Genomic DNA, 16,974 nt, shown 5'->3' on the forward strand with positions numbered 1-16,974 from the left:
TTATTTCTTACTGAAACAGAAACAGACCACCTCATTATTTCTGGAATAAAAATAGTTCAAGTTTAAATGTGAGTTTTTCATAAGACATATCATTAATACAATTTGTTGTATTAGAGTTATACAATTTTTAAGGTGTAATATAATTATCCTAGGACTTCTAAAAGAAAGACTATATATCAGGAATCTAAGAATGATATTTACCAGATGACTTGGAGTGGGATGGTAAATGGCTTTCTCTTGATCCAGTAGTTTTCATTGATTGGATAGTCTTGCTGCTCTGAGGGGAATTCTGAGAATCCTGTCTGGGCTCAACTGACAGAAACTGGCTGGTATGTGCCAAGGGTTCCACACGCCATCCCTGATTTTGACATTAAGGCTAGGCCTGATTTCTAAGGATTGCTAGATTGCCACATAGTAATCTTTAAATCTGTGACTAGTAGGTAGAATTCTAAATATTCTTCCCTGCATTGATATTCATTTTGATGTATTATTTTCCAGGTTTATCCAATTCTCACACACCTGTGAGACCCCCTAGTACCTCTAGTACTGGCAGTCGAGGCAGGTGAGTTTTAACATTGTTAGTGGTTTTTTTCCCCGTTTTTTATTAAGCAAGATTTTAAATACGTATTTAAAAAAGTAGAATATTACATTGAACTCATATGCTTATCATTCAGCTTCACCAGTTACCAAGCTGTGATCATTCTGATTCCTTCTATCCTCTCAGGTGTCTCCCCTGGTCCGGATGCTTTTGAAGCAAACCTCAGATGTCTTATCATTTTACTTGGACTTATTTCAATGTATATCATTTAAAGAATTTAAAAAATTTATAACCACAGAACCATGTTGCACCTAAGAAAACTTTAATAACTAATTCTTTAACATAAGTAGAGATCCCATTAATGTTCAGATTTCCCAATTTTTCCCATCCCTTTTTAAAAAATGGTTTCTTTAAATCGAATTAAAATAAGCTGTATGTACATTGCCATCCACAGATATGTTGAAGTCAAAATTAGATTGAATGTTGGAAGAGACGTATTGTTTCTCAAAACAGAGTCCCCCACCTTGTCATTAAAATACTCTACTTTGTGCTGTTTTTTCCCTCTGTTGATAATTTTGATGAGGAGGTTTGATCAGATTTAGGTTTGATTTGAGGGAAGGGGGGTTAGGAAGAATACTTCATTGGTGGTGTCTGTACTTCCATCAGGGCACATAATTGTTGGTTGATTCTGTTTGTGACAGCAACCATTAATGATCATTGCCTAGCTGTTTTTTTTTTAACTGGTTGAAAAATGATATTTTAATTATTGTGTTGTTTCTTTTTGTTTACTGGTTTAGAATATTTCTGTAAAGAGAAACTTTCCTGTCATAATAGTGAGTTGGTTCCCAGCACCTTGCAGCATTGACCAGTGAGGTTATTATTACCTTTGTGCACTCACGTATTTAAACATGTTACATGTTCAAAACTATCATAGATGCTATTTTTATTGATAGGTTAAATTCCCTCTTTGGCTGTTTGGCTCGTTGGTCATTTGGGATAACCCCAGTATTCTTTGAAAACTTCCTTATTCCTATTATGAAATGATATTCCAGGCTTGTCTAATATATTTTCTGCCTCAGGCCTATAGATCACCATCTCTTTAAGAAATCTTGGTTGTGTTAATGAGAAAGTAGTGCTTGGAGACAGTCTTCTGGGCATTAATGGCATGCATTGCTACTTAATTGTTTCTTATGCCTTTTTGGTGGACAGAGCTAAGAAACGGGAGTGGTATGTAGAGTGTGGTAACATAGAATGGAATAAATGCTGATGGGTTTTTATACTTTAGTTTGAATGATTTAGTACAATGCAAGCAAGATTTAAGACACATGAATTATTTTTAATAAACTTTTTAAAACACTATTTTGAGAGAGACAGAGCCAGCACAAGTGAGGGAGGGGCAGACAGGGAGGGAGTGCCTCCATGGGGCTCTAACTCATGAAATTGTTGAGATCACACCTGAGCCTAAACCAAGAGTTGGACGCTTAACCTGCTGAGCGACTTAGGCACCCCTGAATGTTGTTTTTATTTGGATGTGTGTGTGTGCATTCTGAAGATAAGTTCCATTAAAATACTTGCTTGACTTCTTAATTATACTTTAAATTAGAAAAAAATACAGATTGAGTGTAAAAGGTGCTCATTCTTAGCAATACAGTTTTACCAGTTACTCACTTCTCCTGCCAGTGGTTTTACTTTATGGTCTAAATAGAACCAATTAGTCATATACCTGTCCTCTTAGCCTGTTGTTTTGTTGATTCATAAAAGGATATTCTGGGTTGTTGACTACTTGTTAAACCCTTCTCCCAATTTCCTACCCTCAAAAGCTAAAATAGAGCTTCCTTTGAGGACACTTAATGAACCACTGTTGTCAATGTTGTTTTCTACAGGTGTTTGGGGACCGAGAAGAATTGAAACTGCTTTATTATTATTTTTTAATGTTTTATTATTTTTTGAGAGAGTGTGAGCGGGAGGGGGAGAGTATGAGCAGAGAGACAGGGGACAGAGGATCTGAAGTGGGCCCTGTGCTCACAACAGACTGACAGCCCCATGTAGGGCTCGAACTCACAAACCTTGAGTTCATGACCTGAGCCGAAGTCAGACACTCAAGTGACTGAGCCAACCAAGTGCCCCGAAAATGCTTTTATAAAGAAAAGCAATCACTGATATTCTATGTTAACTAGCCTGGGAAAATGGTTATCCGCTAGATTTCTTAAATGATTTAGAGTGTCTCATACCATAAAATACATTTTTAGGGTCTTTCATAGTTTGATCTATGTTTTTAAAGAATTTGAAGCTAAGGTTTTATCACACTTCTCTTACCTGCATTACGCGTATCCTTATCTTCTACAAAGTTACTACATTGTCTGTCGTTTTCACTTTAATGAACATTACTTTTCATAGAATTGGTTTTATGTACATTATACAATCAAACTTAGGTGACATTTTTTGTTTTTTATTAGCTGTGGGTCATCAGGAAGAACTGCAGAGAAGACAAGTCTTAGTTTCAAGTCTGATCAAGTAAGGGTCAAGCAGGAGCCTGGGACTGAAGATGAAGTCTGTAGCTTTTCAGGAGCTGTGAAACAAGAGAAGAGTGAGGACGGCAGGAGGAGCGCATGCATGGTGAGCTCCCGCTGGGTCTCTCGGGCATTGGAGGGGCTGCCACACGGGGTCTTCCATCTCTGCCTACTAGACTCCGAGTATTATGTAGTTTTGAATATTTATGCTTGTAACCCAAGTTTTGCATCGCAGTGTCTGCTGTAATTTGTCACAAAAGATTTAATTGTATTCAAGACTCGTTTGAAATGATCTTTTAGTTTGTAATTGGTGAGTATTTTTGCCATGATTCTAAGTTGGGTTCTATCTTGTTCTGACTTTATTAATATCTTATCAGTAGTCACTTTGAGCCTTAGGCCACAAAAGATCCTTGATTTCTTTCCTGCATCTATCAGCTCAGAATTAGGACTGCTGACATGGAGAAGTTTAATGATCAAAGAGTTTTGTGATGGAGAAATTGCCTTTGGCTTATGAATTATTAGCTATTGTAGAGTTTTTCAGGTAGAACGTTTTTATTAAATGTGTAGTGTAGAATGAAGGAAGGCCGCCGCCAACACAGACACACACACACACACACACAAACACACACACACACACACACACACACACACACACACACACACCCCTTGGCTTTTTCTTCCTGCCCAGGCTTAAGTGTCGTTTTCTACATGGTTGACACATAGAAATTTCAACTAGGAATGTTAGCGTATTTATTTAACACAGTATTTGTATATTTAGAGCACAAAGGGAGTTAGATTTAGCCTTGTGTTGGGAGTAGTGTCCCATCTTCATCCAATACCTGGCTTGGAAAGTGCCCCCAGAAAACTGGGTGCAAAAGGGTGGTGAAAGATTTCTTTTACAATTATCACAGTCTTCCAACTTGTGTTAAATGATATGTAGGTAGATAACATTTCTTAGGAGCTCTGCAGCAGATTCTCATGTGAAAGTAGGGTACCAAAGTCAGTTCTCTGTAGGAAAAGTGTGATCCTATGCTCACTTTCCAGTCATTGTGCTTAGGAGCTTAATTAATTTTATTATCCAAGTGACCCAATATTAGAGAGTACTCTATAAAATCATAAATTAACACGCCTAAATCATTTGGGGGCTATTTTTATTCTCTTAATGTCATAATGCCATTTCTAAATTCATTTTAAATTTTGTCAGTGTACGCGTATGTGTATTGACATAACTTTTAAGTTACACGCACACACTGCATACAATAAGGATTAAATGATTCTTCAAGAGGGGCGTCTGGGTGGCTTAGTCTGTTGAGCATCAGCCTCAGGTCTTGATCTCAGGGTCATGAGTTCAAGCCCCGTGTTGGACTCCACGCAGGGCATGAAGCCTACTTTAAAAAAAAAAAAAAAAAAAAAAAAGATTTTTCAAGATTTTGTCCTTGTTTTGTTTCAGTTGAGCAGCCCTGAGAGTAGCTTGACACCGCCTCTCTCAACCAGCCTGCATCTGGAGAGCGAGTTGGATGCATTAGCAAGCCTGGAAAACCATGTGAAGACTGAACCTTCAGATACAAATGAAAGCTGCAAACAGTCGGGGCTCAGCAGCCTTGTTAATGGAAAGTCCCCGATTCGAAGCCTCGTACACAGGTCGGCAAGGATTGGAGGAGATGGCAATAGCAAAGACGATGACCCAAATGAAGACTGGTGTGCTGTCTGCCAAAATGGAGGGGACCTCTTGTGCTGTGAAAAATGTCCGAAGGTCTTTCATCTAACTTGTCATGTTCCAACACTTCTGAGCTTTCCAAGGTACCAGTGAAATAATTGACTTTTTTTGGTGCTTGTTTATATAAGCTGAAAGATAAAAACCAGAACGTTATGAATAACATCTGCATGAATGCAGATGGACTTCCTAAGCAATGCATAGTGTTTCTGTAAAACGTGGAGCCTGTTATTCCTTTGGTATTACCTTCTAGAGAAACTTGAAAAGCTGAATGGTAAAATGTCCAAGATCTGAACAGTGTGATTAAAAAAAAAAAAATAAGACTATTTCCTGGCCTTCAGGTTGTACTTAGTGTAAGCCAAGTAGATAAAACTCTAAATTATGAAAGATAGGGGTCTGGGATGTTGGAGAAGTTAGTTGGTTTCCTTTTGAGGCTTAATTTATTTTTATCTATTGTGATGAGTCTTCGTAGGGTCTACAATAATTTCATTTGAGAATACTGTTTAGTTGGAGGCAACTCTGTTGGATCCTACCCAGAACTTAACATTTCTAATGTTTGAAAGCTCTCAAAAGACATTTTGAAGAAAAAACAAGTACTTTGTAAGAACACCTTCAACATCTTGAGTGTTTTAGTTATATCTTCCTCTTGACCACAGAAGCAGGTAGTTGGTAGTGCCAGCCCTGCTTTGCATTGTGTCCAGATTTCTCAGACTTTTCCTTCTGTCATTCAGCTGGAATGTTTTCCAGTCATGAACTTTGGAATGGAGAGTTACTAAATTTTTTATTTAGAAGAGAAGAACTTGGGATGAAGATAAATAAAGATTGGGGGAAATATGAGCATTGTCCTCATACTCTTTGACCCTCTGGCAGCTCTATATCTGGTTTCGAGCGTTAAAACATTCATTGGTGAGCATTCAAGGGAGGCTGGTGATACTAGCTAATACAGTAGGACACACGTGCTGGGTTGGTTACGAAATTTGTGGACGGTTGTTAATTCTGTAGTGAACTAATTCGGCTTGCACAGTTCACGGATTTTCATGGATTAGTTTCATTTCTTAGGTGGTAGAGTTGGGATTCAAAGAGCTCTTTTTCATCCCTTCCATTTAACAAGTTCTGCTCAAGCCATTTTTGTCTCCAGTTGACTTCAGAGACTGCTTTGTACTTTCCCAAACCTTTACCCCCAGGTTTCCTTTAAAATGGCAATAAATGGTGTTCTTGGGAAAGCTCAGGTTTTTTTGTGCCTGTAGATACAACGTTCACATTTCCTCTCAGATTCCTGAGAAGCAGTGACTTTAGTTGAATAAATACTACCTGTTTTGAAAATTTCAACCTTTTGGATTAGAAAAGTGGTAGATACATATGTAAATGGTGCCGGAATATTGTTCTGAAGAATCTTAATTCTTACCTAAGTCTTAGGAGGTATAGTCATTTGCCAGAGACGTAATAAGGGCCTTCTTTTACTTTTCTCTTTTATAAAAGAAAAGCACTGGGGACATTTTGGTGTTGTAATTAAGGCTTTTTATATTTTTCTTTTCTTTGATTAGTAACATCTGCTGGAATGTTAGAATTTTGCCACTGGGTGCTTTCTCTCAAAGGCTTTGGAAGGAATTGGAACTGTTGGCACAGACTAGCACAATCTCTAGACTTAAAATTTCTTTAGGTGGGGGAGAGGGGGGACAGTTATGGGCAGTGAATCCTTTTGGAGTTTATGGTTTGATGGAAATCCTGATGTAAACAGACTGTAGACTGAGCAGATTTAAAAGGTAAGGGGTACATGTACGTCCATGTGCTTGCACTTACAGAGTTGTTTGTGTATTCTTCTTGGCTTTTGACTGACCATGAAGAAGAATTGTTTTATATTTGGCATATTTATTCCATGCCCAAACAGTATTGGATACCCCAGGAGTTTCCATGTCTTGTATTCTTTCCTTATCCATGAGGTGGGGTCATTGTGAGGTAACATTGGGGTTAGCAGTCTCCTGCTGCAGGTACTGATCATCAGCTTTGTGCTAAGAAAGGGTCCCTTTTGAAATGCAGTGGTACCAGTTTTATAAAGCTTTCTAGAAAGTAAAGACTGGGGAAAGTTTTGGGAACCTTTTATCATACAACTTTCCTTCATGAAGTCTGACAAGAATAGAGCCTCTCTTCCCCTCAAAAACCAGAAAGGAAAGAAAATGAACCCGAGACAACTCTGGAGAGCTGGCTTCTCTCTAGAGTGGGTTTTGTTAAACTTACATGAACTAATTGCCTGTTTCCCTTTTAGTGGGGACTGGATATGCACATTTTGCAGAGATATTGGGAAACCAGAAGTTGAATATGATTGTGATAATTTGCAACATAGTAAGAAAGGGAAAACTGCACAAGGGTTAAGCCCCGTGGACCAAAGGGTAAGTGTCAAGTAAGTTGGATATATTATTAGGTATTCCGTAATTATCTGGCTATGCACCACCAGATTACCTAGGTAACCTATAAAATTTTGTACAAAATGCAGAATGTTGCTTGACTCCTTTGCATTTGTAGAGTCAGTGGTAGATAAATTACCTTAGTCATCATCTAAGAACAAGAGCACTCTATCTTCGATAAAGTCGATTAAAGTAGAACAGAAATTCATTTAAAATAGAACCAAAGAAGTTTCACAACTAAATTGGAAACAAGACAGTTTGCTTCAGTTATGTGTATTTAGTTAGATGAGTTGGTAGGAGGCATATGTGTTTGGTTTATTGTAATAATACTTTGTAGTGATAAAGTTCTTTTACTCAAGAATACCTTGTTAGGGGAAAAACTATTTCATGAGTTTTCCTTTCTTTTTTGGGGCCAGAAATGTGAACGTCTTCTGCTTTACCTCTATTGCCATGAATTAAGTATTGAATTCCAGGAGCCAGTTCCTGCTTCGGTGAGTTGTTTACTTTAGGACATCCTTGGTGAAGAAGCCTAGGATAAGATTTAAGAATGTGGGCCCTGGCCCTACGACTTCTTGTCTCAGGCTTCTTGAAGAATTTCTTCAATCTCTCCAAGGTTCAAGTTTACTAATACTATTTCTTACCTTGTTTGGATATTCCAAGGACATACATATATGATACCTTTATAGAATGATTTAACATAGTACCTGATAAAGTTGTGAGTACTTATTAATCTGAACTTTTGAGAGAGAGCGAGCACAAGTGGGGGAGAGGGGCAGAGGGAGAGAGAGAGAGAGAGAGAGAATCTTAAGCAGGTTCAGTGCGGAACCTGACATGGAGTTCAATCCCATGACCCTGCGATCACAACCTGAGCCACAATCTAGAGGCGGACGCTGAACTGACTGAGCCACCCAGGCGCCCCAGTCTGAAAAGTTAATTAGGGCTAAATGGATACAAGACTCACTTGTTAAAATTGCATTTTATTTATTAAAGGTTCTGTTGCTGTCGTGAAAACTGAGTGAATTTAATTTCCGTGTCCTCTTTGACTTTTAGAATGGACATAAAGGGATATAGGTATAATGGAAAGAATTTTAGATCAAGCATCAGAAGACTTCTCCCAGTTCTGCCATCAAACTTGGGGGAAATTACATAATTTTCTGCCTCTACTTTATTTTTTTATTTAAAAAAATTTTTTAGACAGAGAGCACAAGCAGGGGGAAGGACAGAAAGGGGGTGGGGGGTGGGGGGGGGAGGGAGAAGATGCAGAATCTGAAGCAGCTCCAGGCTCTGAGATGTCCTTGCAGAGGTCACTGTGGGGTTTCAACCCATGACTTGTGAGATCATGACCTGAGCCAAAGTCGGACACTTAACCGACTGAGCCACCCAGGCACCCTTGCCTCTACTTTTTTAAACATACTATGGGACTATTGGACTAAATTTCTAAAATTTCAGTTCTGTGATTTGAGACTCTGTAGTTTAGGGGAGAAAACAATCTCTATATTCATTTGAATAAAACTGTAAAATTGAATCTTTCACACTGGCTCTTCTGAAGATAAGCCCTCTTTTATGAACAGTGAAGATTAAGAAAAGACTGGAGATTTTACAAGTCAGTGCTCTTTGTTTATCTTAAAGGAGACTTTTGTAAGGAATAAAAGCTCTAAAGGAATATCAAGGGTGGTCAGTGACTCACAGATGGAATGAGAACATGCTACACACGTTTTATTTGCTCACCATCAGTTGTTGAGTTAAGATATTATTGAATACCAAGTCTGTTATAGAATATGAAACTGTAGACTTATTTACTGGGTGGGTTCAGAAATGATTTCTTTTATTTAAAACATTTTTTTAGTATTTTTAAATTTATTTTTGAGAGATGGAGAGACAAGGAGGGGCAGAGAGAGAGAGGGAGACACAGAATCCAAAGCAGGTTCCAGGCTCTGAGCTGTCAGCACAGAGCCTGATGCTGTCCTCAAACTCAGGAACTGTGAGATCATGACCTGAGCCAAAGTGGGACACTTAACTGACTGAGCCACCCAGGTGTCCCTCAGAAATGAATTTTAAAGCACCAAAGACCTAGACTCAAGGAAGATATTTTGTGCAAGTAGTATTCATCTGATACTAGGAAGTTTGTCTTCAAGTTCAGAAACTTTACTGTAGAAAATAACTTTCAAACACTTCTTCTCATGAACTGTTTAAATAGCTTCACCAAATTCAGTTGTTTCCCAAGGATACAAAGCTTTGGCCAGAAGTTGGGACCAGAACTCTCCCTGGCATGATCACTAAAGGGTTAATAAAATTTTTATTGTGTTTTTACAGTCTTTCTTCTTCTGTCGTTTTATGTTCAGAGTTCTTTGTGATCTAAAGTTACAGACTCTCAAAGATGACATTCTAATATATTTTGTATTCTTTTAATTTTTTTTCCTATTTAAAAAAAAAGAAACATCTGTTCGGGGTCCTAAAATTCTGACAAGCCAGATGTGTCCTTAGCAATAGTTGTTGGCTATCCTTACTGACTGCTTTCTTTCCAAATCTCCTTACTAAAGATAGAGATTTGGGGCCTTCACTAAGCATTAAGACTGCCACATATTCTGAATATGACTTGATTTTTATGATCTATGATTTGGGCAAAAGATTTAAAAATACATTTCACTGTACCCAGAATTTGCAAGCAGCTGGCTCAATAATTAACATATTTCCCCTCCTAAAATCAATATGCTGTGCATTTTTTAAATAAAACTGTTTGGCACTGTTGGAGAATCCTCATCTATCCTTATTTATTTGTTTCTTTAGATACCAAACTACTATAAAATTATAAAGAAACCAATGGATTTATCCACCGTGAAAAAGAAGCTTCAGAAAAAACATTCCCAACACTACCAAAACCCAGATGACTTTGTGGCTGATGTCCGTTTGATCTTCAAGAACTGTGAAAGGTTTAATGAAGTATGTTAGCTTCCAAACTATAAAGTCTTGGATTATTAGATTTTGGGGGTTTTTTGGTTTTGTTTTGTTTTTTTTATTTGGTTTTTCCTGCCAAGAGATTTTTCTAATTTGATTCAAAAAATTGTTTCTGCTGCAGTTCTGTCAGAAGTAAAATTTGATTGCATCCACAGCTCCAAAGAAGAAAGTTTACTGTGTATAGTTAGAAGTATATACTTAAATACAATAAATTAAGAATATTAGTGGATATTCCTTTTTGAACAAGTTGAGAATTGAGATATACAAGTATAGAAAGTAGTCTGTAGTTAAATATATTTTGTGGGAAATAAACAGCCTATATTTGGGATACATTTAGGAAGGGTGTTTGTACTGATTACTCTGATTTTATTATTAATATAGGTTAATCTGTTAAATGTAGAACCCTAAAATCATAAACTCTTCTCTGGTGGCTCAGCTTGAATAGTAGTCCAGAATATATAATGTTGAATTTTCTCATCTCAGCAATATGACTTTCATTAACTTTGGTTATATATATATTTTTTTAAGAAATGGATGAGCTGTCCTTGAGAAAAAGTATGATACATGACTCTCTTAAAGAAATTATGTTTGGTTTTCTTTGGGAAAAATCAAGTCTCCTATTGTTAAGGAAGATTTTCATTATTCTAGGAGAAAGAAAATGGAATTGGATAAGAATCTACAAAATCTTTCAAAAGATATAGAGTATCTTCTTTATTGCCGATGAAATTTAGGGGCCATATGACTATTACCGAAAGCACATTGAATCATTTAAAGTGTACTCCTAGCTACCTCTGAAAATGTCTAAGTGACCTTTTTAAAAATTTGTTTAAAAAAAAAAAAATCCTCCTAGGTCAAAAGTATAGTGTGGCAATGTACCACAGAGAGTAGGCATGGTAACACCTTACTCACTTGAAGTCAAATGAATATAGTCCTAAGTTTAGTGTCTTACTTTCTAATCAGCTAGATTATTTTCAAGTAAATTGCTATCCTGAATTGTAGGTTAGTAGTTGCAAGGAAGAAGATCCATTTTATCTGCTTTAGTAATAGTTAAATAATTTATGATTAACAAATTGCCATACAGATAGAATTCTAATAGTTGGTTTGTTGATGGTCTGAAGTTTTCAAAAAGCAGCATTACTTGTTTTTTGGTCTTACTTACATTGATGTATTTGATCCAGGTCCATTTCAGGTTGACTCTACTAATTCTGAATTTGAGACAGTTCTTAAGGTTTCACAGTAGCTTTAGCAGCAGAACTTTGTAAAGAAGGTGGTTCCATGTTCTGTAGTATTTTAGAAAGCACTTAATCTGGTTATAGCAATTTGTTCCCCCTAGTATGGCTGACTTTGGTCACCAATCCTATGCAGTTTTATAACTTTAGAAAGGATTATAATTTCCCTTTTTTTTTTTTGACTCTGGTATCCTTTTTAGATGATGAAAGTTGTTCAAGTTTATGCAGAAACACAAGAGATTAATTTGAAGGTAAGCTTTTCAGACCATGCAAACTTGGTGAAGGAACATGCATTACCAATAGGTGAATATTCCTATCTTTTGCTTACAGGCTGATTCAGAAGTAGCTCAGGCAGGGAAAGCAGTTGCATTGTACTTTGAAGATAAACTCAAAGAGATCTACTCAGACAGGACCTTCGCACCTTTGCCAGAGTTTGATCAGGAAGAGGATGATGGCGAGGTAACTGAGGACTCAGACGAAGACTTTATACAGCCCCGCAGAAAACGCCTAAAGTCAGATGAGAGACCAGTCCATATAAAGTAAAATGACATGAACTTAAATAATTGTTTTTAAAAAAAAAAGGAAAAAAAAAAAACCCTTTTATTTAAGTGTTGCTGGAATATCCTGCCTACAGTGGGCACCTCCTTGAAGAAGCTGATAGATTTTACACAGTATTAGATTGAAGTAATGGACAGAAATCACTTCTCGTCAAGAAAGGGGGAGAGAACTCTATTTGCAGTTTCAAAAGAAAAACAAAAAGGAAACGTAAAATGGTTTGAAGATTTCTGTTACTAAAGAGGATGGTTCTTGAGAATGGCAAGATATTGGTGATCATGTGGTACTGACTGGTGCAGGATACTGGGTGTACAGGTGAATACTTGAGGGTCATGTCGCTCCAGTCTGTTTGGACAAGAGCGCACAGTTCTTAAAAACAACTTTTCATGCCTCCCCTTCCACACACACATACTGGTTTGTTTTCTAATTAAGATCAGTTTCTCAGATTCCACTTTGATGTCAGTGCAGATGTGCTTTGAATCATGCCATTATATTTTTTCTCACGTTGATGCTGTTGGGCCTTAGTCTTTATATTAGTTTAAAGAACTCAACAGCAGTTTTCTTTTCTATTTATACTTAGAGTCTAGGAAACATCATCCATCATCATTTAATCAGTTTTAATGGTCTGCTGAAGTAAATACGATAACTTTTCAGTGGCTGATCATATGGTAGTCATTTCTAGAAAAACACCTCGACAGAATTGCACTTCCCAGTCAGATCATCCGATCGTACAGTTACTCCCATCAAAGGCGGAATGTTTGTTTCAAAGTTAATGTCATTTTCTGTATATTTAAATTTGATTGAGAAGGTGACAGCTGGCTCGTATCCAGTCTTCCTTCATATCAGTTTTCTGATAGACCACTATTGGCAAACAGTAATCTGTCAGCTACCAAATGTGTAAAATCTGTATTTCACTTTGTCTTATTTGTAAATAGTGAACTAAAACTTCTGGCAGATCAGCAACATTTGCTGAGCCTGTTTTTTAAGCTAATGTGTATTCTTACTAATGTTCCTATCAAGAATGGATTTGTAATATATGCTGTCTATTTCTAATGTTCACATTCATATTTTGAGGTTCTATCTTATTTTAATAGAGAACAGACTTCTCAGAAAATCTTCAGAAGCAGCTTATTATTAAATATCAAACTATTGAAATAAACCCGGTGGGGTTAGATTACTCATCTGTCCACCAAGTGGGACATTTGCATGGACTGGGGGCTTAACGGACTTAGAAGAGGCCTGTAAGTAAATCCTGAAAATGAGCCAATCCCCGCTTGAATGGTTACTGGAGTAAACCCACCTTTACTACCCTGCGTCCAGCACCCAAGGCAGATAAACCACCTTGGCTTGGTTTCGTTTTTCTTCTCTTCATTTGTGATGCTCAGATCCAAGATGTGTGTTCTAGACTGTGTACGTACGGGCTTCTCTTTTGTTGGATTCAAAAAGTCCTACTTTTGTATGGACACCTTAGACTATAAAGTGACCAAAATAGAAGACTTGCCATTAGATATTTCTCAGATGTCAGCAGGTTTGTGGCAAATCATTTGCCTTTTTAAAAATACAGCTTCTGCAGTTCAGACAGTAGACTCCTCAGTAAAACTTACTTGACATAATTGTCTAAGAGGTAAATATTTTTTAGTGCATATTGAATCAAATAAAGTGCTCTAAAGAAATTATTATACAAATTCCTTCGGGTTTTTCTTTTCTTAACAAATGTTGGGGGTAAACACAAATATTTTTCAGGCCTTCTGATGGTGTATTTAAGCAGGATTGATTTTTATTAGTACTGTTGATTTACTTCATTCTGTGGCTTCCTTTTAGGTTCTCTTTCAGTTTTGTTAGAAGTTGAGGCTTTAAAACTTAAACCGAACTGTTTTATCATTTTACTCAAATATCAGGTTCCTAAGAAGAATTTTCTTATAAGAAAGAGAAAATTCTTTAAAAATGCTTTATTTATGTGCATTTCCCTCTTTCCCACGGTGTTTATGATTTCAGTTTATCGGGAGACGCATCTGAGGGCACAGTTTTGGAAAGTGATGAGTAGCAGTACTTCCTTTTGTCAGTCCACTGATTTCTAGTATTTTATACTTTGGACTCATCTTCAGATGAGTCCTTCTCATGATTCTTAGACGAGACTTTCATGTAGGTTCTACGAGTGGGGGAGAAACTAAATTTTAGTAAATATTTATTTCTTGATATTTGGGGCCTTAGAAGGTAATGTGTTCCCTTTGAAGTTTTTCCGGGTTATGTGGAGTTTTTGGTTTTTATTTTTCTTTTAATTTAAGATTCGTTTTTAAAAAGCTACTTTATTGTCAGCATTTAATAGGCTCCATTTCTGTTAATGGAAGGCAATTAATACTACTGAGGATTTACTCTTAAGTAAATAGCTGTTGGCAAACCACCATTTAAATGAAGCCGTTCAGTTTAGATTGCATTGAAGCTTTTTTTCTTGTAACTCGATCTCTGGTCCTAAGCAGATTTGTTCAGGCACTATCTAATAGAACTGTTAAAAAGTATAAAAACTTACATCGATCCTCAGATATGGTACATGTGTTTCTATTCATTTGTGTCTCAAAAACATGGAGTTTCAATTCCTGAAGGCAGTTTGTTTTGATAATCTTTGCACATGTTATTCTTTGTTAAAAGGCAGTACCTTAGATTTGGAGACGTTAAATGTTTCCTTAAGAGCTTGCAAAGTTTGGCAGTACCTGAGTTCCCCTCTCCCACGAAATCGTTTCTTGGTCTGTTCTGCTGGCCTGAATTTGGTGGTGGTTTTTTTGTTTTTTGTTTTTTGTTTTTTAGCACTTGGCTCAGCTGATTCAGTGAGTAAAGGAATTGTTTCGCAAGGTGAAACGTGTACGAGTTCTGCGGTATGGTTAGATTGTAGGTCATGCTCTACGTTACCACAGAGATGACAAGGTGTTGGATCCCCTGTTGAAATTATTCTTTTTGGAATCCACCAGGTACTTTCTGATTTCTATGTCTTCTATAAGGGAGTTTTAAATCATCTTAAAGTCAGTTAATTCTCTCTTTTAGTTGTAACAGTTTTTGAGATTTTTAGTTAATCCAAAGAAATAATGCTTTTAAATAGAACCAAAAGGTTTATAGCGTGCAAATTGTAGATTTATCAATTACCTCAGCAGTTATCCTGCCATGTAATTATTAGTGATTAGCGTTAATAAGCCAGTAGATTTAGGTCTTCTGACTGTGCCCTTGGATTTTGGCCTACTCTCTGTTATTCATCAGTCTCTCAGTAGCCACAATGGGAGTAGATACTGTGGCCCTCCCTCTCTCCCTTGGCCTTTTAAGTCTGGTACCCATTCCCTCTCACTTACAACACAGGAAGTATAAAAATCTCATTTCTTGTTGAAGTCAGTACTGCTTATTTGCATACTCAGCATTGGATCGGTGAGTAGTTTTATAAAATCTACCCACCCCAACTCTCCTAATCAAAACAATCAAATTCTTCATACCATCTGTATGAATCTGCTGAAGATGATCCAAGGTTTTCAGAGTGTATCAGTTTAACCTTGAACTGAACCTTGATGCTCTCTTTTTATTTTTCTCTCAGTTCTCTCCTCCTTGATAAAGCAATAACACTGCTTTAAGTCTGTTGCCTGATAGGCATGTCACAGTCCTCTCCCGGGTGGTGATTTTATAGGAAAAGTTTGTATGCATATCACCCAGTCTATCTTTTAAAAAGTAAAAAATTTAAATGTATGCTGGAGCTTATGACAATATATTGTGGCATTTTATTTTAAAAATTGGGGAAAGTTGCATATTTTTTTAAAAGTAGGTATTTGAGTAAAAAAAATTGAAGGTACTTTTTTAAGAAAAAAATTTATATGCCACAGTTTACATAGACATTTCAGATTTCAACATGTACTCTTGGATATAATGGTTTCTTTTACTTGGCCAAAATGCATGTAAAACGTATCTTTCATCTTAGTTCCTTGTGTTTGCCTTCGTGGTCTTTTATATATTTTTTATTGTATCTGAGAAAGTTATCTTCAAAAATAAATCAATTTGGATATATCTGTCACGATCATACTACAAAATGTACAAAATTAAGTTTGGCCCTTTTCTAGCAAGTAATCTTTAAAGTTAAAAATGCTGTTCTTTTAGGTTCACCAAATTTGTATGTGGGAAGGCACTGAGATGATTTTGTAAGTGCCGCTGCAGTATTCCCTTTCAGGTGTGGCCGAAATTTCAGTCGTAAGAAGGAAGTGCTTGTCTGCTCCTGGTCTGAAAAATGTAGGCATTTACTATGTTTTAAACCACAGTGAAACATGTATATAAGCCTATAAAAACGATATGTGCAATCTGAAAGCCTGTTAATTTTCTATGTAAACATACACACGAAAGGGTTAAAATCACAGCCTTACTAGTTCCTTGCTTCCAGTATTTCAACTGGTCTCCTCCCCTCATTATTATTATTACTACTACTATAACTACTATTATTTTTGCACATAACTAACTACCCTTCAATATGATTCTTAAAGAAAAAGTGCTGTTTCTGTGGTATTGTATTCTCTAAATAATCATATTTAATTTTTTAAAACAAGTTTGCAGTTTCTAATTGTTCCGTTCCTGTGTTTTTTGCTGGTGTGTATTAAAAGCAAGATTTTCTTTTTCATGGTTATTTAATACATTAGCTGCCTGTAAATATTTCTTGTTATAATGCTCTGGAATGTGTTGTAGAAGTTGTATTAGATTAGTTTAAAGCCTTGTTTGAAAGCCACATTGTTTTGGTTATTTCTATTAAATTAGAAAATTGAAAAAGTTTGCAAATGAATTCCTTTTTTTCTTCCTCTCTGAGTTGAGATTTAGTCACTTAAACTTATTTGAGACTTGTGTGCCAGGCACTGGAGTTCTGGAAGTGAAAATATCAAACACAGCCCTGCCTTCACAAGTGTTTAGACTCTGTAGGAGATGGATGGTGCTTTCATGGGAATCAACACAGATCACAGTGGGAACACACAGGACAGGCTGTGACACTGCAGTTCACTGGTCAGTGAGGCAGCCTGTTTCACGCATAAAGATGTGATGACAGTGGAGCAGGCAAAGAGAG

The 16,974-nt window shown here is 36.7% G+C and overlaps 1 protein-coding gene across 3 annotated transcripts in view; it reads left to right on the forward strand.

The window, feature by feature from the left end:
- TRIM33 (tripartite motif containing 33) overlaps window positions 1-16,685 on the forward strand; it is a 127,872-nt gene extending 111,187 nt beyond the window's left edge. The window contains exons 13-20 of one of the 3 annotated variants that reach the window (XM_039249083.1): window positions 499-562; window positions 2,995-3,154; window positions 4,499-4,848; window positions 7,026-7,149; window positions 7,581-7,655; window positions 9,952-10,104; window positions 11,549-11,599; window positions 11,679-16,685. In XM_039249083.1, coding sequence (XP_039105014.1) covers window positions 499-562; window positions 2,995-3,154; window positions 4,499-4,848; window positions 7,026-7,149; window positions 7,581-7,655; window positions 9,952-10,104; window positions 11,549-11,599; window positions 11,679-11,891 — 1,190 coding nt within the window. In that variant the 3' untranslated portion in view covers window positions 11,892-16,685. The remainder of the gene's footprint in view (window positions 1-498; window positions 563-2,994; window positions 3,155-4,498; window positions 4,849-7,025; window positions 7,150-7,580; window positions 7,656-9,951; window positions 10,105-11,548; window positions 11,600-11,678) is intronic. The other 2 variants (XM_039249084.1, XM_039249085.1) reach the window with 2 other exon arrangements.
- The last annotated feature ends 289 nt before the right edge of the window (window positions 16,686-16,974 follow it).

Source organism: Hyaena hyaena, unplaced genomic scaffold (assembly GCF_003009895.1).
Source record: "Hyaena hyaena isolate Hyena2069 unplaced genomic scaffold, ASM300989v1 scaffold_330, whole genome shotgun sequence".
NCBI classification, from domain to species: Eukaryota; Metazoa; Chordata; class Mammalia; order Carnivora; family Hyaenidae; genus Hyaena; species Hyaena hyaena.